This window comes from Micromesistius poutassou (genome assembly GCF_964030765.1).
Source record: "Micromesistius poutassou genome assembly, chromosome: 16".
In the NCBI taxonomy this organism is placed as follows: Eukaryota; Metazoa; Chordata; class Actinopteri; order Gadiformes; family Gadidae; genus Micromesistius; species Micromesistius poutassou.
Genome location: NC_140286.1, coordinates 17,275,980 through 17,297,999, shown reverse-complemented (window position 1 = coordinate 17,297,999; position 22,020 = coordinate 17,275,980). Strand labels below are relative to the sequence as shown.

Below are 22,020 nucleotides of genomic sequence, written 5' to 3'. Positions count from 1 at the left end.
TTTCCATTTCCTCCCTGCGTTAACTGTGGGTGCAACCCTCCTCACCACTGGGTCCTTGGACTGAGTAAGAGTCATTTCCAGTCTAACCTGAGCACATTTAAATTCTTCTGTCAGATTAGATATTGGCAACTCTACAATGCCCTTCCCATACAAGGCTATGCTGCTTAGGCAGCGTGGGACTCACTTTCTGACAAAAGAGTTGATCATTTTTTCCATCCTTTCTACCTTTGACAGAGCTTAATACACTGTCAATGGCCACATTAGCCAAGGCAATAAACCAAACAGCAGACACCACAACTTAAGCTTACCTGCCAGCCCTGACTTGTCTATTTTTGCAATACCTTGTCTAGTTTCCTGTCTTAATTCTTCAACCTGTGACTTATCACTGAGGCTTGTGAAATGCTGCAAGAAAGCTGGGAGATTTCCCCACTTGGACCTCGGAAGGCTGGTGTCCGAGGCATCTGGAACACATCATAACGTCAGCGCTAACTTCAGCGCTAGTGTCACCGCTGCCTGAGCATCGTAAAAAGTAGTCAAATTCGGAGGGAAAAACCGCCCAATCTGGCAACACTGCCTGCACGTCCTCGCGCTCTAACCTCAGCGTAAATCAACGACACCAAATGAAAACCAAGCCGATGTGGAACTTAAACTGTGATTCTGAAAAAAGTATGAAGAGAATCGAAATTCTGTTTTCAGATTATTGAAGATACAAGTGGGTTGATTTGTTAAATGGTCTGAATGAAGGTTAACGTTGAAAATTAAAATATTATTATGATGTCTTAAGTAGTTGAAGCGTCAAAAAGCGGTAAAAATAATTTAAAAAAAAGAGTTGAAAAACGCCTTTTTTTTTTCTTACAGTTTACATGGAGTGAGTGGTGGTGTAAAATAACGTGATTTCGTAGTGGGGGCCTCGGTTGATAGAGGATATTGGTCTACAGATCAAATACGCTACCAAACACAAAAGGTAGCATTTTTTTGATAGGGTAGCACGATTTGAGACTCTGCTATTATTTGCACTATGGTAGGATATGTGACCAGGGAGTGCCAGTGTATGCATTGGCAGAACCCCGGCAGAAAGGATGAAGGAAGAACAAAGATCAACAAAGCATGGAGGAGGGAGTCGTGGTGGATGAATGGATCAAACACAGGACAAGCATGTGACCGGGGATATTTGTTAAATTGTTTTATTTTCTGGTCAGGTTTCAGCAACACAACTACTTGATTAGGTTTGGCAAAAAGCCCTGAAGTCCAACTTATCCCATATCACAGGATATATAGAGTGGTAGAGCATCAATACAAAATAATAAATATGAATTGTTCAGGTTATGGGTGGGTTAATTGATAGAAACAGTATCAAGAGCCTGCACTGTCCCTTTATTGAATACCGCGGTTAATTTAGCTTGAAATTAGACATTCACCAGAAATTCAAATTCATGTCAGCTTATATGTCAACATTAGACTGGTATTGACTAAATACCAGTCATACCAGTTATAATTACAACTGTGAAAGGTATCAGAGATTTGTGCAACAGGAAATGCATGAAAAAAGCAATTATTTCAGGCAAAGGCTAAGATCTGGCCTGTCCTGGTGACCCGGGATAGGATGTGAACATTTGAATTCAGTTAATATGTCAACCTCAGACTGGTATCCACTATATACACTCATAAACTGTGAAAGGTACCAGAGATGTGTTAAAACAGGAAATGCACGGGAAAACGTGATTATTTCAGTCAAAGGCTAAGATCTGGCCTGTCCTGGTGACCAAAGAAAGGATGGGAACGTTCAATTCATCTTACATGTCAACATCAGACTGGTATTGATAGAGTAAACACATAATATCAATTGTGAAAGGTATAAGAAAGTTGTGAAAACATCAAACACAACATCAACGTCAACATACAGGGTGTGGCCTGGTGACCCTAGAAAGGATGTGAACATTTCAATTCAGCTTATATGTCAACATTAGACTGGTATTGACTAAATACACTTAGAATTACAACTGTGAAAGGTATCAGACATTTGTGAAAACAGGAAATGCATGAAAAAGGGCTATTAGTTGAATGAATGTTGCTACAATTTCACCTTCCCCCACTATTGTAACATTGTTTTTGGAGGAATTGGGCGTTTTCTACTACACGTTGTCAACCCTGAATAGAATGTCTCATCTCATCTGCGGTTTTTTAAGTTTTGTTTTTGTAGGAAATGGGCGTTTTCTATCACATGTTGGCTTCTGGAACACACCATAAGTCTTCCACTAGTGCTCTCATCTATCATCTGCTAACACGATGGGATTCATTGGCATTTTCTTCGTTCTTTCTTTGACAATATCAACCGGTAAGAATACCTTTTAGACCTTGACAAAACAAACTCACTTTTATATTATTTCGTTTAATCCGTCCTGTGGGAGGAAAAATGCTTCCATCCCTGCCTAGTGCCTATGTAGTGGCGATTCCTCTAAGACTGCAAGGGAAGCTGAGCTTCCCCTAAAATTTAAAAATTAAATTGTCAAATATATACTGTTGTGTTAACATTTCATTGACAAAAAATGCGTTAGGACACGTCCATCTCGAAGACGAGTCCACTCCGTTCAGAATCAGCTGCTTATCGCAGGTCGACTGACTCGATTTCCTTCTCATACATTCCTGTAGCATTACAGTGCATTTTCCTGTTGAAGCTCAGCGTCCATCCACTTCAAGGGGGCTGCATAGAACAGCTTTTTTTAGTTCGTCGAAAGTCGACGGTCATTGGATAATGCTGCGATTCTGTTTCTCCCACGGACGCTCAGCGTCTCTGGGGGTGAATGGAGGAGTGGGCTGGCCTGGACGCTGGGCTTCTGCGGGATGTTTGTAGGGTCTGCGAAAGACAGTTGCCGTTTGATTGACAACGATTTTGAACTATAAAAAATCGCCTCAGTCCCATCGCGGATTTTGCAAGCGAGTCGAAAGATAAACTGCAACGCATTTCTTGATATTTGCTTGGCGAAATTGCTTGACAATTTTCATTGTACATTTCATACACTTATTCACACAATTCCTTGCTTCAGTTTAACATAATTCCCACATTTCCTTGTTCAAGTTTAACATCGTTTTGATAGTTGGCCATCACTTTGATTCAGGGAGCCTGAGGTCTGAACTTCAGGTCCTGTATTCAGATCAGTACTTGCAGGGTGACAGGGGAAAGCTGTGTGATTTCTTGGTGTTCCTTAAAGACATGGAGTTGGACAGTGCAATGCCTCAGCTTTACAAACTGTTCTCATTAGTGGCAACAATTTGAGCTACATCTGCAGGTGTAGAAAGGAGCTTCTCCTGTTTAAAGCAGCTCAAGTCCTACACCCGTAACACAATGGGCCAACGCTGTTTAAGCAGCCTAGCTCTGCTGGCCACTGAGAGGACACTGGTCAAGTCACTGGAAAAGACAGCTAGTTGGTATGACAGAGCATTTCCTTGGAAAGGAACAGAGAGGATAATTTACATATACATAAATTGACAATTTATATAATGTAGGCCGAAAATGAGCTTCCCCTCTTTGAAAGACCAGCAGCCACCACTGCTATGTATTGACAATGTGTTTCTGTGTAGTTGGGGGATTAAGATGCTTCTCGTGTACCTCTGGAAACGTCCTCTCCTGCCTTAACACCGTTGAATGTCCCTTACTCATGGACCGCTGCTACACCAGCTCTGGTAACCCTTCTTCTTTTCTTTAAAAAAAATAATTCTGGAAGTATTTACAATACGCACTCTTTGATTTGTGTTCTTAAGATCATAAGTTGTAACATTACTGTATTATCAAACAGATATTGAAATAGCCAGACTTGTTGTTGAAAGAAATAATATTTAAAAAAATAAGAATAATACTATCTTGTTTTGCAGGGGAAACCTTGAACAAGGGATGTCAATCCAGCGCTGTGTGTGCCGTGGGCGGGGCCTTGAATGGGGCCTTCGGCGGGGCCTTGGGGGCCGGAGCTTGCTGCGAAGGCGATTTGTGTAACTTGTGGAACACCAGCAATAGCATCAGATCAAGCTTCATCCTCCTGCTGTTGTCTACCGCTGCACTGTATTTCATCTGATCTGTGGGTCTGCATGCACTCTAGAAACCTGGGGCCAGATACGCTAAGGTATCTCCAGATAATGAAGTCCTGTTCATTATCCGGAGACTATATGCTGCGTTTGCATTTAGATTACATCTAGGGCATATAGCAGATGCTTTTATCCAAAGCGACTTACAATAATTACATTTGATAGCAGAAAGAGAAACAATAGTATAACGCTGTCGGTATAGTAGGCTAAGGATGTTTCTGCCTTTCTACATTTCTGAAGAAGAGTTTCTACAAAGTTCCTAAGAATATTCTTTACTGCAATTCCTCAATAACTTCCTAATAACGTGTTAAGAAATGTTGTTCTATTCTTACAAACTTTTTTAATTTGGGCATGTGTTTGAATAAGTGTAAATCAATCACTTGTAATCTCTATAGTGAAAAGGTCAAATCCTGACAAGTGATAAACTAATTCGTAGTTAAGCATAGTGTTTAGTAGCCTGGACCTATGTATTTTTGTGTAAGTAGCATACTGTATAGAATGATTGATATGCTTACCTGATGGGCCTCAAAAATAAAACGATTTCAAAATCAACTTTTTAGGAAATTGTGATTTTTAAGGTTGATGGAATATACGTTTTACACATACTACCAGTGATGGTTTTGTGTTAACCTTTGTCACAACATAAATACCAATTGATAAACTATAAGGCATATACGTGTAGCACGATTCAAATTAATGACTTTAGAATATGTGATGCTGTTTCTGTTTTCGACAAGGCAATTTAATACTGGTTGCAAAACAAGCAAAAAGTATGGAGAGAAAAAAAAAGGTGAATTTGCAAAAGTAGGCTAAGTTAGTTTTGTATGACTGACCAGAGAATATGTAATAGTGATGGGTCGTTTGCGACCGAATCAGTTCGAAGGAACGACTCTTTAACAAGAACGAACCGACCTGATTCCCGTTTCAGTTCTCTCTCGTTCGTCTCTATCGTTCGTTCTCCCAGACTCGACTCCCACTCGCTGACTCGCTGTTCACTGTGTTAAGTCAGCAGAGTGGTGAAGAGGGACTGGCCCGGGCAACAGCATCCCGATTCCGAACATGAAGCGCTCCTCAGCTGAAAGGAACTTAGTTGTAATGTTGGGTGTTGATTGATGACCGTTTGCAAGATCGTTTGAGAACGAGGGAGGAGCTGAGTCTGACCGACTCAGCTGAGAACTGTGCGTTCCATGATTCACCGCTACCGGAAACGCGACTGAACGAACAAACAAACGATTCTGAACGATTCTTCTTGGCGAACTGACTGACGTAAACTGAATCAAGGAAAAGAATCATGAAATCCACCACTTTGTCTCTAGGAAGAGAACTGACACTCTGGTAACTTCCTGTTTCTGAACTGGTTGCGGTAACACATCTCTGTCAATCAATCAATCAATCCTTTATTTAACCAGGTAGAAATTCATTGAGATTAAAATCTCTTTCACGAGAATGACCCGGCCAAGAAAGCAGCACCAAGATAAAATAAACACAATCAACAGTCACATACAATCCTCACAAACCACACTCAGCCGTTAAAGTAGTAAACGATTATAAATGCTATTTTAACAGCACGACAATCTAAAAAGCCAGTCGAAACTAGATGGAAAAAGTGTGTAGTTCAAAACGTGATGCAGCTTTTACTTCTTCGCCACCTACATAGTTTGTTATGTACGATCATTCAAAAACCCCATGTTATTTCCCATAGACATTTGACCGAGGGAACCGAAGCCTCGAAGGCGGGACTTAGGCCGTTTCTCAATTTGCGTTCTCGTCTGTACTCTTGTACTTGCGTTCTTCGTGAAACGTCATCAGTGGTAGCCCAAGTACTGTTCTAATTCCAAGTACGCGAGTACAGTCGTATTCTCGTCGTGTTCTCGATGCATTCCCATGTTTTAAAATATTAGTAGGCCTATGTAAGCTATAATAATAGGCTATATATAGGAACATTTTAAATATATAACAAAAATGTAGGCCTATTCATTCAAAATATTGACATACTATTTTAAAATGAAAGAGGCTGGGGTTTTGTTTGATATAATTTGTTCATATTGTATACGTCGCTGATAGAGGAAACCCATCGCAACGGCAATGAAAATCCCGGTCGGATCCATCCGATCGTGTGTGTGTGTGTGTGTGTGTGTGTGTGTGTGTGTGTGTGTGTGTGTGCTTTTCTATTCTAATCTGTGTAATTTCTCGCTCATTCGTTGTTATTATTATTCGTTATAATAGCCTACTTTCCAACTACATAGGCAGTTAGGCACGCGCATCTGTACCCAACATATAAAAAGTTGTGTGTATATAAATACACACGACAAGCATATCTTTTCATTTATATTCATTCAAAATATTAACATACTATTTTAAGATGAAAGAGGCTGGGGTTTAGTTTTATATAATTTGTTTATATTGTTCAGTAGTAGGCCTATATGCCTACATGAGGCCGTAAAGCACAGTTAACAGAGCTGAGGTGGTGACGTCATCGAGTCCGCTGCAGGTGCAGGTGCGTAGGCCTACTCGCGTTCTCGGAAGTCTGTACTTGGAAGGCCGGACTTGCCAAGTACGTACTTCCAAGTCCGCGAGTCTGTAGTTCGCGTACTTGGTATTGAGAAACGGCTATATTCTTCAGAGGTCTATTGGACAGTCTTGATGCGCCGCTGTGACGCAAGCGGTCTTCAAATGCGTCCTTCGAAGGATCCCAAGATTCGGCTGTATCTGAAGATTCATTGTGGTTTGGATTGTTTCAGAAATGGCGCGGAGAGAGCGGAAGAGGTATATACAATAAAATAAAAAGGTCAGGTATATAGTATAATATAAGTATGAAATATATATATAGCCTACATCAGATATTATAGGGCTGCTACTCTCTCTATTTTCACGATTGTTTGGACTTCTGCCTCTACTGCCGCCTCGCTCTCCGGTGGGAGTGCTCCGGTTCGTCCGGATTCGTGAGCTCAGAGGCGACGGACCCACTGACAGACGATCCATTCATCCAACCATCCATTAACCCTTACCTGTACATTTCCCTCTGAAGAACACACTAATGCTGTTCATTAAACTGCTTGAACACTTTTTTGTTTGCTTAGGAACTGTCTACCTGACATTATATAGGCTATATTATGTCAACTTCCCATGTTGTTTTCTTCATTTACAAAGTAAGTACCACTGGTCTGTGTCCATGATGAGTGTATTGAATTAGAATAAACCATTAAATAATATTCATTTGTGTTGTCAAATTTCTTGTGGGGTTATCATTACATATGTGGCTGTCAAAAGAAAGGTCCTCACTGTAGGCTTTTGCTTTTCTCTTCATGGAAGAGAAAAATTGAAACGTCATCTTATTGACTTATTAAGTTATAGATGGTTAGTTCAGGTTATAGTTAGAGATTGTTAGTTTAGTTTAGAGGTGGTTATGCCGCCTTCAAAACAACTCGGAGGTTCGGAAGCTCTTACGTGTCTTTACGTAAACCTTCCCTTCTTCCGAAATAAAGGCGGGCGCGTCCACGGTCCTGGTAATAATGGTGTGTTCCAGACGCCTCGGACACCACCCGTCCCGAGTTGCAACTGGGGAAATCTCCCAGCTTTCTTGTGGCATTTCTCGGAGGCACGCCCCCTTTTGGTCGCGCCCCCTCGGAATTCTGAGAGTAGACTAAGCGATGTGATGACGCTCTCAACATTTTCTTTGTATTTGTACCACATTGGTCATTTTAATGTTTTAAAAAATGTAAAAATCTGGCCCCAGTTTCATGTATATATATACATACGTATATATATATATGTATGTATATATATATAAGGCTAAAGTGAGAACACTGACAATGTGGTCATTCTTTGTGACTTTGCACATGACGTTGTGATGACGTCACCCTGTGGTAGCACGGGTCGCCCACTAGGGGGCAACACGGCCGCATGGTGGATGTTTGTTTATTATTGATTGAGTTTAGCATAATAATAAAATAATATTGGAGGGCTGGCCAGTAGCCATGAAACGGTAGATGAGCAGAGAAACAAGTCAGTCGCTATGGAGACCGATGCCTTCCTCGGCCAATGGATTATGTGTGTGTGTGTGTGTGTGTGTGTGTGTGTGTGTGTGTGTAGAAGGCTTCCTGTTGTACGTGTTAGGAAGGCTTCGTCTGGAGGAGATATGGAAGACATGAATCATAGAACAGGCCGAACAATGTTTATTGTAAGAAATAACTTTTAATTGGTTAACAGGAATGGAACGATCCATTCATAGCCGTTAACAAGAAAACACTTTCATCTTTCACTGTTAATGATCCACAGGCTGCACTGAGACCTTCACTGACCATCCTGTACCGCAGTGAACCCCAATTAGCGGCCCGCGGGCCAGATCCGGCCCGCAGGAGCCAAATGTCCGGCCCGCGCTGACCCAGTGGCATTCATATGTAAAAAAAATAAATAAAAGTTTTTGGTTGTTTTTGTTTACAGACTGATGTTATTTGCTACACATATTTAAAAAGTTTAAAACTAATGTCACATATTGTGGTATCACATTTTAAAGCTAACTAACTAAAATCTTCCTGTGTCTCTTAGAGAGGGAGGGAGAGACATATAGAGAGGGGAAGAGAGTGGATGTGAACACACACTGATCTGGATGGATGGCACCAGGCCCAATGCCCTGTTGAAGACACACTGTGCTGATGCTATTAAGTTTTTATGTTTGGGGCTGCTGCACTGTGTGCGTGTTTGTTTGCTGGACTTTTTGTTTGCTGATGTTCCAGCGGCATTTTAATAAATTAATGGTAGGTTTTGGACAAATTTTGTTTCAAGAGAGCATTATTGTGTGACTCCTAACACAGGGTATTTTCAACTACTACTAATAATTATAGTAATGATAATTAAAGCAAAATGTGCACATAAAAATAGCGAATTAAAAAAATGTAACGATATCTCGGCCCTTGGCGTGGCATGCTTGACCAAATTTGGCCCTCTGGCAAAACTAATTGGGGAACCCTGCTGTACCGTCTATGATACTATACTCCTATATACACACACACATATAGATTACATTTATATATGATACTATGTTTCAACATACTAGAGACTAGCAGGCAAACAGTACTTACAAAATAACATGAGGAGATGTAACACACACACACACACACACACACACACACACACACACACACACACACACACACACACACACACACACACACACACACACACACACACACACACACACACACACACACACACACACACACACACACACACACACACACACCTAGAGCTGAGTGTGTGAGGAGACACCACACACTGTAACACCTCTGGTCCAGGCTTCACCTGCTGGTCTAACACTAAAATAAGGGAAGATGTTGTCAGTGAAAGTGTGTTGATGGGTGTAGATGAGTCATGTCTTCAGGGTCGTAGAAGGACACATCCCCTCCATCATAGTCCAGCTGGACTCTGATCCTCTCTGGAGTCCTCTTTAATGTCAGGGTTTTATTAGTACCCTGACTGTACCTTCCACTGGTATGGAGTAAACACCAGTTTCCATTATCTGGTGAAGCAGTACACTCTCCTCTCCTGTCCACTGACTCTTTAGCAACACCAATTAACCAGTCAGGAAGGTCTCCCACCTCCACCTCCCAGCAGTGTTCCCCTGAGCTGAAGCCCTCAGAACCCAGAACATTAAAGTACCTACTGAACCTCTCTGGGTTGTCAGGAACCTTCTGGAATACATTTCTATGTCTCACGCTGGTCAGATCACCAGACAGAGAGAGCCAGCTTGATGCAGTGTTTGGGTCCAGAATAACGGGGCTGAAGGTGGTCCTCCGCCCCATCTCCTCCCAGACTCTGTGGGCCAGGTTTCCCAGGTGTTTGGCCTCGTCCATCAGCGCTCCAGGAAACAGCTGGGGATCAGAACCGGAGAGCAGGGTTCTGGCGCGGGTCCGGGAGCGCGTGGAAGCACTGAGGAACGCCGCGCCGTCCTTCTGCGGGTCTGCCTCTACAGCCGAGAGACCCTCTGAGAGAGACCGGATCTGCTCCTCAAGGGTCTTCCTCTGCAGGAGGATCCTCTTCCTCTTCTGCTCCTCTTCCTCTCTCAGGGCCACCACTCTGGCCTCCTCTTCCTCTCTCAGGAACCGCTGAAGCTGTTCAAACTCTGCTCTGATCCGCCTCTCGGTCTTCACCCGCTGTCCCTTGAGGTGAAGAACCATGGCCTCATACGTCTTCTCCAGCTCCTGGTGTCTCCTCCTTCTGTCCTGTAGAGCCGTGAGGTCAGGTGTCAGCTGCTGCTTCAGCTCCTGGACTTGTTCCTCTTGAAGAACCACCCAGTGACCTGTGATGGAAAAATATTTTTATGAAGCTTTGTTTCACCCTGCTTCTCCTCAGTGTCGTTTAAAATGTTGATCTTTGTGCTTGGTGTGATGGTAAAAATCAGTTTCACATTATGTGTCTCTGTGTCTGTTGGAATGTGCCGGTGTTCAGTGAACCCCTTTCGGGGGATGTGTTTTCGGGCGAAGGCTGTATTTGACTCCCAAAGGGAAGGCAGACAGTGTTCCAACTGATAAGGGCCGGTCGCAAACCCATTTTATAACATCCTGAGGAGGTTCATCGATAGATTACCATCTGGTTAACAAAGGGTTATTGGGGGGCACAGCTGCCCTCAGAATCCCAACACCTAAACTAACCATCTCTAACCCAACACCTAAACTAACCATCTCTAACCCAACACCTAAACTAACCATCTCTAACCCAACACCTAAATTAACAATCTCTAACCCAACACCTAAACTAACCCTCTCTAACCCAACACCTAAACTAACCATCTCTAACCCAACACCTAAACTAACCATCTCTAACCCAACACCTAAACTAAGCCTCTCTAACCCAACACCTAAACTAACAATCTCTAACCCAACAAGTAAACTAACCATCTCTAACCTAACACCTTAATAACCATCTCACCTAAACTGACCATCTGTGTGTTCACACCGCACATTGAAACATGTCGCAGGGCGACACGTTTCAGTCAACGTAGAGTCAACTTATGTCATATGTCATAAGGGGCAGATTTCCAAAACGGCTTGTAACGGCTAATCACACCACACCTGGTGGCATGTCATGGGACCTTTAATAGCCTAAAAATATTAATCATAATAAAATATTTTAATGAATTACTAGACAAGATGGCTGTCAAGCTTTATATTAACCAGCCAAATAAAATTCCACTAGGCAAATGGTCTGTAAACGCCGGCTAGTGGAAACCCTGGCCCAGGTCAACAGATCACTGGAATTCTATGTTCAGCCTTTACAAGGGAGGTTCTCATATCAGATCTCTTTACCCATTTTCTGTTCCAGGTCAGTCAATCTTGCCGAGGGAGCATCTGTAGAATCTGCAGCATGGCCTGCAGCGCCGCATCCGGTCCGTAGTGTTGCAGCATGACTCCAGCCAGGTCCGTGGTGTCCTTGTCCTCCAGCCGGCTGTTGGGGATGGCATCATGGGAAGACATCCTTAGCCCGCTGAGATGGAATCTGAACGGTCAACATACCAACCTGCTTCCTGAGGAGATGAGTGACAATAAGCATCTGGGTAACCCCAGTGCAGCACAATGGGGCTGTAGCAGGGTCAATGAGTGGGCGGAGACAGAGTTGGCGATTGATCCAGCCGGTTCGCTTTTAATGTTCAAAAGCGAACAACAAGTAAATCATATAGCAAAAGGAATTGATCAGTAGTGTCCAAAACACGGCGGCCAGGCTCTCTGCCCCTTTGGCCGCTGTCTCTCCTGTCCGCTTGAGCGTCTCTCCGCTGTTTTCTCTGTTTCTCCTCTACTGAAAGGCAAAGCAGACACATAAATACACACTTCCTGATTGGGTCTGATTGCGGACACCTGTCCGCAATCAGACCCAATCGCCCCAGCAGACCCGGTGCTCCATACTCCCCCTACAGGCCAGACGCCGCCCCCCTCCACAGGGGCATAATAGTGGTTTCATAAACTGTCCACTATGAAAATATCATCCATCCTTGTGCCAGGGGCGGAGTGGCCGTCGGGACGATGGGGAGTTTTCCCGGTCGGCCGGTCGGCCACCGAGGTCAGGTGGACCAGCCCACATTTAATGTGAGCTGCCGCGAGACGTGTGTAAGCCGGGCCTATGCGTTATACATCATTATTCTACTTCAGCACTGGTCCGCGACCCCCCCCGTCAACAATCGCGATCGCTACGCCACTGGGCTGGTGGTGGGCCGGTGGTGGGCTGGGCTGGGCCGGTCAGAATTCTCCCGGTGGCTTCTAGTGCCCCACTCCGCCCCTGCCTTGTGCCGTGTGGAGATGACAAAATCGAATCTACTACAATTATACAATCTATTAACTTAAAGTGGTAATCTTGTTTGTTCTCTTCGCTATGGCGATAGCGATAAGCGGTAAAAATCGCCAAGGCATTTTCCGACAAGCAGCACTAGTCCTTCAGAGACTGAAGCAGTACGGTTACGTTGTATGGCCGGACCAATAAAGAAAACTTAGATCACTACAGACAATGAGACTTGTTAAAAACCGATAACTGGTACAAAACTGGTACCAACTACCTTGTGGGCCGCTTGTGATTTTTCTAACAGTTAATTCTTCGCTACAGTTACCACCATTTTGTTCATGAGTTCTAGGCGTTACATTTTCCTTAGCTATCCTTGTCTTTGTGTGTGAGTGTTATAATGAGCGATAGCGTATCTGATACTGTAGCAAATCACAAGCTGCTCAGTACTAATTTATTAACATGAAAACCTTTGTAACGATTCATTTAAATCGAAATTGTGATGCAAGAAGTAGGAAGTCTTACGGTCGGTGTCCTGGGGGTCTGTGTCCTGGGGGTCTGTGTCCTGGGGGTCTCTGTCCTGGGGGTCTGTGTCCTGGGGGTCTGTGTCCTGGGGGTCTCTGTCCAGGGGGTCTGTGTCCTGGGGGTCTGTGTCCTGGGGGTCTGTGTCCTGGGGGTCTGTGTCCTGGGGGTCTCTGTCTTCTGCAGCGTTGGGATCGCCACCTTGCTGGCCTTCTGGACCTTTCTATGTGGTTCCTCTCCTGGGCAGGGCGGTGAGGATGTAGCAGCCCCGTCTTGGGATGGGCTGGTGTTCACGACGCCATTCAGGACAGGTTCAGGATTGTCCTTCAAACCTCGAAGCAATGCCATAATCTTCACAGCAGGACCTCTGGGTCTTCAAAGTCCTGCTTCTGGAAACACAAGACAGTCCCCAGACACGCGTCCATGTAGGAGCTGGTCTGCGTGTTTGCCATCTATCTTTGCATACTCTGTTATCCATTGGTAGACCTGCTCCCTGCTCCATCGCTCCACGAACTCTGGAGACGGAGACTGAAAGGTGCGGCCTTGCTTCAACAGTTCCAGGTGTGCTTTAATTTTAATTTTAATATAATTTAATTTTAACAGCAGTGCCGTGTTCTTTGGTCAGATCCAAAATGTCGCCCTTGTCAAAGAACTTGATAAACTCTCCTGAGACCCCCTCCTCAAAGAACCTGTGAGCAAGAGTCGGGCTGACTTTGACCAAGGTTGTCAACCACTGACACACCCCCTCCTTCGTCCATTTCTCAATCTCAGGTTCCAGCACAGTTACAGGGTCGTCCATTTTGGATCACCTAGAGTGAATAAGAGTTGACAGTGAACACCTCTCTCTCTCTCTCATTTTAGATCAAATACTTACATGTTTTTATCAAGGGCTGTCAAATGATTACAAGAAATATTGACATTAATCACATTATCAACATTTTCTGGGAAAGGGCCTCAAATTATGTATCTATTGAAGTACCGTTTAAAATGATGTAATTGTTGCTTGATCAGTATCAATAAAATCGATTAGTTGTACTTTGCAGCAAATAATGTATTTTATATATTATATATAGCCTATTTGATTTGTTAAATGTCATGAAGCCCAATAAGATACATTATTTACAAAGTCCTTAGTTTTAACGTCATATAGTTTGATATAAGTGTAACAGGCAAGAACACAAATGCCACAGTGGCCAAAGTGGTAGTGACGCCAGCTCTAAAATCACGAGGTTGCATCTTCGATTCTTTCCACAGTCAGATTTATTTTTACTCTTATAGTCCAACTTATTGATTCGTCGCTTGGGCTGTCGCACCGCCCTTTTTAAGGCGCGTCTGCCAGTCGTGCTCCACTGTATTCTTGTCTCGGCGTACGCGCGGACAGACCGACACACCGGAAAAGCACTAGATATCCAAAGAAGGGCGAGTTCGTTGAGATAGATCCGATCTGACACTATACATGGACAGTCACATGAACACGGCTGATTTACAATGTTTTTTCCCCCCATTTTTCTGTACTCTTTTTCAAAATTTGGTCTGTTTTTATGTGTATTTTTGAACTGTGTGGTTGAAAAATTACATTACAAATTACATTTCAAGGCATGTATTCTATAACTGAAACTAGTTCTTGCAAGTTTATTCTATGAAAGGCACGTAGCAGAGACACCTCTGTTCAGAAGAAGACTGCACCTACTGCCGTGTCTCAGATCCGAAACTATGTGCTTGAAGCGTGACCGTGGCATCACTTCTGGCTGTGTGTCTGTCTGTTTCTGGCTGAAACTTAGCGTCGCCACCATAAAAGCGTCTCTACGCTTTTGAAGGCAAATGAATCGCATTCATAGCAGCCAGCCACAGTCAACACCGTGGCTGCTACCAAAGCAGCTGTAACTGGCTTGCAGAGCGCCTTCGGCCATGTGATTGAACAATCGACCAGTACAGGCGTACGGACTCGTGGTGACTCGACAAAGTGGTGAACTCCCAAAAGCAGCCGCTAGAGGGAGCGCGGGGCGCGCCTAACCTTAACCGCATTAAGGTTTCCACTTAAATCCAGCTAATTACCTATAATAATAAAAATAATATAATAATTATACCATTATTCTATAATAAGAATAATGGTCCTTTCCCTAACTCTAACCCTATTCTAGAAGTGGATTTCAATTGCTGAAACACTCCACGTGAAAGTGAAACAAGTTTTACACAAGCCTATCCCGACTTCCTGAATATGATATAACATAGATATATATAATAATATGGACTAGGCCTACCTATCTCCCGCCTCCTGGGACGTCCAGAACCCCGAGGAACCCGCTCTGTCGTGATGAACTGTGTTTTAGGCCTACTAGGTTAAAGCTTCATGAACTCATCTGTCAGACTGATGGTGTGTTCCAGATGCCACGGACACCAGCCTTCTGAGTTGCACTTGTGACATAATTTCCTGTCTCGTAGCACTTATAGCGTTCCTGTCAGGCCCATGGACCTTTAAAGGTCCCATGGCATGCTATTTTATGGATGCTTTAATATAGGTGTTAGTGGGCCCCTAATACAGTACTTGAAGACGTTCAAGAAATTCAGCCTCGGTGCAGAGTTACAGTCACAGCCAGTCCCACAATGAGCGCTCCACAAATGTGCCGTTTTTAGAGGCGGGTCAAGGTGGAGGGTGGGGGTGTGGCCCTGAGCAGCTTGTGGCCACGGTACCATGCGCTAGTGTTTACAGTGGAACACTGAACACTCCGGGTGCTCCGGCGGGAGTCCTGAAGCTCTATATCTAAATAATATCATATTATATTTAGATATCTATATAATATTATATATATTATCATGGTCAAAAGCTGTTTGCGCCTCCGGATGATATTATGAATCTCAAACGACTGCGTTGGATTCTCAGACGCCTCTGGTTCTTCCACTTCCACGTCAATATTAAGTATAGACTGAACCGCGAAATGGAGGAGAAAGGGATTGTTGCCCAGGGTTGTCTGCGTCGGGTTGGTTGAGAAGGAATTGGGAACCGCGACATGGAGGAGAAAAGGATTGTTGCCCAGGATTGTCCGTCTGAGCCCCGCTGCCCACTGAATGGTGGCCGCTCCCGGGGCTGCCCGCCCAGCCCCGCTGCCATGGCAGCGGTCCGTCAGAGCCCCGCTGGCCGCCCCCGGAGCTGCCCGCTGAACGCTGGCCACCCCCGGGGCTGCCCGCCCAGCCCCGCTGCCATGGCAGCGGTCCGTCAGAGCCCCGCTGGCTGCCCGCCCAGCCCCGCTGCCCGCTACAGCGGGGCTCCGGCGGACAATCCTGGGCAACAATCCTTTTCTCCTCCATGTCGCGGTTCCCAATTCCTTCTCAACCAACCCGACGCAGTCTAGTCTTTTCACCAGCTTTATGCAAGCTTGCATTATTGTGTTGCGTGTAAATGCGCCATAACAACAACAACAGAACGGTTATCCAAATAACAAAGAACACTTGCGTTACAGTGTGTGTATTCACACACACACACATGTGGAGCTCGCACGGTCCTAGCTCATTGTCTCATTGTCGGGCCAAATTCTCTGGGCGGGCCAAGCAGAGAAAGGGGAGGTAACCTGGTCCCGTATGACGTCATAACGGACCAGAAGCCAAATCGAAGCGCTTCAGCGATCCTTTTTTCAAAGACAGAGTAAGATAGCTACTTCTCGGTTTATACCTAAGGCAAGGCAAGGCAAGGCAAGGCAACTTTATTTATATAGCACTTTTCATACACAAGGCAGACTCAAAGTGCTTCACATATAATACAATAATAATACACATACAATAAAATAAAATAATAGATAAGTAAAAAGTAAAATAGATAGAAAGTAAAGGCAAAGTTAAAGAACAACATTTTAGAAAGGCAGAGTTAATAAAAATGCATTTTAGAAAGGCAAAGTTACTAATAAAATAAAAATAAAAATAGAAACATTGTAGATTTAAGATTTAGCAGAAAGCTAAAGCAAACATAAAAGTCTTCAGTCTTGTTTTAAAAGCTGTCAGAGTTGGGGCAAGTCTTAAATCCTCAGGGAGTTTATTCCAGCTATTTGTTGCATAGTAACTAAATCCTGCTTCCCCATGTTTCGTGTTGACTCTGGGGATAATTAACAGATTGGTCTCAGAGGATCTTAGTGGTCTAGAAGACTTATGTAGTAGAAGCATATCAGTTAAATATTTTGGCCCTAAACCATGTAGGGATTTGTAGGTTAGCAACATGATTTTAAAATCAATTCTCTGACATACAGGGAGCCAATGTAATGATTTGAGAATTGGTGTAATATGTTCACATTTTTTGGTCTTTGTTAGAACTCTAGCAGCAGCATTCTGAACAAGCTGTAGTTGCCTTAGAGTTTTTTTTGGGAGACCTGTAAGGAGACCATTGCAGTAATCAAGCTTGCTAGTGATGAAGGCATGTACAAGGTCCTAAGATCGAACCTTGTGGGACTCCACATGTCACGTTTGTTGATTCTGAAACAAAGTCGCCAATGGAAACAAAGTAGTTCCTATTTTGTAGGTAGGACCTAAACCAATTTAAAACTGTGCCTGAAAGCCCCACCCAGTTTTCTAATCTGTCCAAAAGTATTGTATGGTCTACAGTGTCGAATGCAGCACTGAGGTCTAGTAGCATTAGTATTGAGATTTTGCCAGAGTCTGTGTTAAGACGGATGTCGTTTACAACTTTAATAAGGGCGGTCTCAGTGCTGTGAAGGGGTCGAAATCCGGATTGGAAGGTGTCATAGCAACCAGTTGATGCCAGGAAGTCACTAAGTTGCTGGAGGACAATTTTCTCAATGATTTTACTTATGAAGGGTAGATTTGATATTGGTCTGTAGTTGTTAATAACAGAGGCATCTAGGCTCCGCTTTTTTAAAAGGGGTTTGATAACTGCAGTTTTTAAGCCTTTTGGGAAAGTGCCTGATTGGAGAGAGTTGTTAACTATTTGCAATATGTCTATTGCTAGGCAGTCAAAAACATTCTTAAAGTGGTTGGTAGGTAAAGTATCAAGGCAACAGGTGGATGGCTTCAGTTGTGTCACAGTTTCCACAAGAGTTTTAGAGTCTGTGACATTAAAGCATGTCATTGCCACGTTACTTTTGCCTGAATATGGTGGTAGTCCAGCATTTTTGTTTAAAGTGGAGACATTGATGGCGCGTCTGATGCCTTCAATTTTATCAGTATAAAATGCTGCAAACTCATTGCATTTCTGAGTGGAATGAAGGTCAGGTGGAATTTGTGTTGGGGGCTTGGTCAGTCTGTCAACAGTTGCAAATAGGGTTTTGGCATTATTAGTATTGGTTTTAATGATATTGGAGAAAAATGTTTCTCTAGCACTTTTTAAGTCTAAATTGTAAGCACGGAGGCTCTCTTTATAGATGTCATGGTGTATATGAAGTTTTGTTTTACGCCATATGCGTTCAGCCTTCCTGCATTCTTTTTTCTGGGCTGTTACAAAAGCAGCTTTTCTCCAAGGTGCCTTTTGCTTTCCAGAAATCGTTTTAACCTTATAAGGTGCAATGACATCTATGACTTTCAAAATTTTCAAATTAAAGTTTTCTAAAAGATCATCAGCAGAACATGGGTTGAGAGGTGGTAGCAAGGAGATGGCCTTTTTAAAAAGTACATTAGAATGTTCATTGATATACCGTTTTTTGACAGTATTTGATTTTGTCTGTATGTCGGGAATAAAAGATATATTAAAGAAAACACAGAAATGGTCAGACAGTGAAGGATCAGTCACAGAGAGATCTGAAACATTGAGACCCTTTGTGATAACCAGGTCTAGAGTGTGCCCCTTACAATGAGTAGCCTCTTTCACATGTTGAGACATTTCAAATGTGTCCAAAATGGTAAAAAGTTTTTTTGCACACTTATCATTAAAATCATCAGTATGAAAATTGAAGTCACCAGTTATAACTAGACAGTCAAAGTCTGTGGAGATGCTAGACAATAATTCTGTAAAGTCATCGAAGAAATTTGCAGCGTATGTGGGTGGCCTGTAAATAATTAATAGGAGAACTCTGGGGGAACATTTCAATACAGCACAAAGGTATTCGAATGATGGAAAATCACCAAATAGCATCTGTTTCCCCTGAAATACATTTTTAAATATAGCAGCAACCCCTCCACCTCTTTTTCCAGATCTACATACATCAAAAAAGTTATAGTTGGGAGGAGCTGTCTCTATCAGAACGGTTGCACTGTTATTTTGTTCTAGCCATGTTTCAGTTAAAAACATAAAATCCAGTTGAGCAGTGGTAATAAAATCATTAACTAAAAAAGATTTGTTATTAAGAGACCTAACATTAAGTAGACCCATCCTGATGGTGTTATTGATAGGCTTTAAGGTTGATTTTGGTTTGGAGGGAATAGGTATGAGATTTGAGAGGTTAGCAGTGCATCTAAGTTTCCCTTTGTTTACTCTCTTAGTGATTACAGCAGGAATGCAAAAGTTGCCATGTTTTGATGTAGGCAACCTTGGGTTCAACAGATTATGCAAAACTTCCTTTGTGCTGTGTCTACGGCTGAACCCTTTTTTGTCTCAGTAATAATCAGGACTACTATCAGTACAGGGAGGGGGGGGGCTGGGGCGCCCTCCGCTTGGCTGTTATCAGACTGTGGTCATGACATGGGGATGGTATCATTGACGCAGATGCAAGTTTGATGCCAACATTTCTCAGTTTCTTAAATTCATCTGGAAAATCATAAAGGGAGGAGACAGTGGAACTGGAGTTGTCGTTGTGGCTATGGGAGAGATGAGGCTGGTGGTCATCATCAATGGGGGACAGCTGGAGGTCATCATCGATGGGTGAGTGCTGGAGGTCATCGTCGATGGGGGAGTGCAGAGGAGGGGGGTGGCCGTTCCTCGCCAAGCCAGCATCAGCAAAGGGGGGAGGCATGGTGTCGATGGTGTCGGGCAGGCTGTTGTCTCTCTTCAAGGTCTGTGGTCTGTCTGCTATCTGTGTGTCAGATAGTGGGACAGTAGATGTGTGGGGGAGGCTGTAGTCTCGCTTCTTCTCATGGTGGGAGAGTGAGAAGAGAAGATTGTCCCTTAACAGTTTTGAGCCTAACCTGTTTGGGTGTAGGCCATCTGCTCTGAAAAGATATTTGCGCCCCCAGAACAAGTTGAAATTGTCAATAAAGCCCCTTCCTCTTTCATTGCAGACTCTTGAAAGCCATGTATTCAGTGCAAGTAGACGACTGAATCTGTTTATTCCCCTGTCAACGGCTGGTATGGGTCCACTGATGAATGACCTAACGTGTAATTTGTCCAGTGTGTCCAATAGTTCAGTGAAATCCCTCTTCAGAAGTTCTGACTGTTCTTTTCGAATATCATTAAGTCCTGCATGCACAATAATCTGTGAGATTTTGGGGTTTTCCAGTATAATTGTGGCTAGTTTCTGGTTGACATCACTAACCATCACATCTGGGAAGTAGCATGTTTTGATCTTCTTACCGGTTATATCCTTTATGGTTGAGTCTCCTACAATCAGAGTGTCTGGTTCATCTGCTTTCTGTGAGATGGGCCCTTGTTGGCTTGAAGTGGCGGTCGCAGACGCATGCACAGCTCGACTCCGTGGTGACTGGTTCTTGTTCCGTCTCTGTCCCCACCGTCCGTCCGGACGCATCCTGGGGCTCAGGGGTGCACGGGTGGCAGATGCATGCGCAGCTGGCCTCTCTGGCGACAGGGTCATGGTCGGTCTTTGTCCACACCATCCGTTTGGACGCATCTTGGGGCTTAGGGGTGCATGGGTGGCAGGCGCGTTCGTGGACTCCTGGAGTGGCAGGAACCGGTTCTTCATCGGCATGGTAAACTTCAGCGATTGGCTAATCCGGCTGATTTTAGCTTTGGGAAGCTTAGCATTTGGCGTTGAGTGAACTTGTTGATTCACTTTGGAATGTTGTTTGGGCTTAGCGCCGACTCTGTGCCAATGAGAGGCAGTTGGAATTGTCTCTCTCTTGTCCAGCTTCGGGAAGGATACAGTATAGCTGTGATCATCCTGTTGTGGATTTGTCTGAGCTAGCTCAGCAAACTCACCCATCGGCACTGTATCCTGGAGAAGTCCTTTGCATTTTTCTAATGCTGCTAGCCTCGTTTCAAATAAAGCCACTGTCTGTTGCAGTTTGGTGCAGTCTGTGCATTTCCCAGTCTCTGTGCCTGAGACATCCGAGTACAGAGGCATGTTGGCGATAGGAAAGTCCAAGGCTTTTGCTGCGGTCTGATCCGGTAGTCAAAGTGCCAAAAAGTATTGTTGAATCGAGCAATTGAGGTTGACGGAAACAAACTATATATTCTTAAGTATTATGATCATGAAATAAAGTAAAATAAAGTAGACCTGAACGATGAATGAAGTACTTTTTGCCACTGTCTAGCGGAGCTTCGGGAAACACGACCTCTCTCTCTGCTGTCTCTAAAGGGAGATTTTAGCTACTGGGGGACCATAGGGAGGCTAGGGGAACTCAACTTAATGTTAGAAAACCTCATAAAGTGAAATTTTCATGCCATGAGACCTTTAAAGAATGGACACCGGATTGAAACATGGCACCCATTCATTCCTATGGAAACTGCTCAGTGGCGCAGGGAGAAAATTGGGAGAGAATTGCTTCCGCATCATGGGAGCCTAGCCACGCCCTAGTGCATGACGTTACGGATGTAGAAAGATTCTCGTTCTCTAGTATTGTTAGCATTGTAGCATCATAAGCGAGAGGTCTGAGTGAGCACAGTCGCATTGTTTACCGACCATGGAAGTATAAGTTACTAACCCCCCTGATTATTCTCTATATGTGATACTATACGTGCACTGAGCCATCTCGGAGGCCCGGCCAAAACAACATTTGTTTCACTACGACTCCTTTTCAGCTTGAGGTGGCGTTTTGAAAAGAGACTTACATCTTACATTTACATGGTCCAAAGATAATTATGAGCCTTTGATTGATATCCAGAGAAAATTTGCAGAGACACATTCCTGTTCCCCGCTTGTATTGGAGTGAACGGGGATATCTACTTCCGGGCCCCATGATTTGAGGGACCCGTTCACAGCCCTCTATAAAACTACAATACCAGGCTTGGCCACTGAGCACGGGTGGATTGCGGAAGTAGGCACTGCTCCTGGGGGCCTGGTGTCCATTCTTTATAGGTCCATGGTTCCCGTTCGTCTTTGTGATTGT

At 43.8% G+C, this 22,020-nt stretch overlaps 1 protein-coding gene and 1 long non-coding RNA gene across 2 annotated transcripts; one reads left to right on the top strand and one right to left on the bottom strand.

The window, feature by feature from the left end:
- The first annotated feature begins 2,218 nt into the window (after positions 1-2,218).
- On the top strand, positions 2,219-4,629 carry LOC311360937. Its single transcript, XR_014638516.1, has 3 exons — positions 2,219-2,335; positions 3,580-3,681; positions 3,871-4,629. It is a non-coding gene; the product is annotated as an uncharacterized lncRNA (long non-coding RNA).
- A 4,686-nt stretch (positions 4,630-9,315) lies between these two features.
- LOC311360869 (E3 ubiquitin-protein ligase TRIM35-like) lies at positions 9,316-15,254 on the bottom strand. Its single transcript, XM_084480968.1, has 3 exons — positions 15,126-15,254; positions 11,382-13,673; positions 9,316-10,375 (listed from the first exon to the last, which is right to left on the bottom strand). The coding sequence occupies exons 2-3, from the start codon at positions 11,383-11,385 to the stop codon at positions 9,414-9,416; spliced, it is 966 nt and encodes a 321-aa protein (XP_084337094.1). The 5' UTR covers positions 11,386-13,673; positions 15,126-15,254; the 3' UTR covers positions 9,316-9,413.
- Between the last annotated feature and the right edge of the window lie 6,766 nt (positions 15,255-22,020).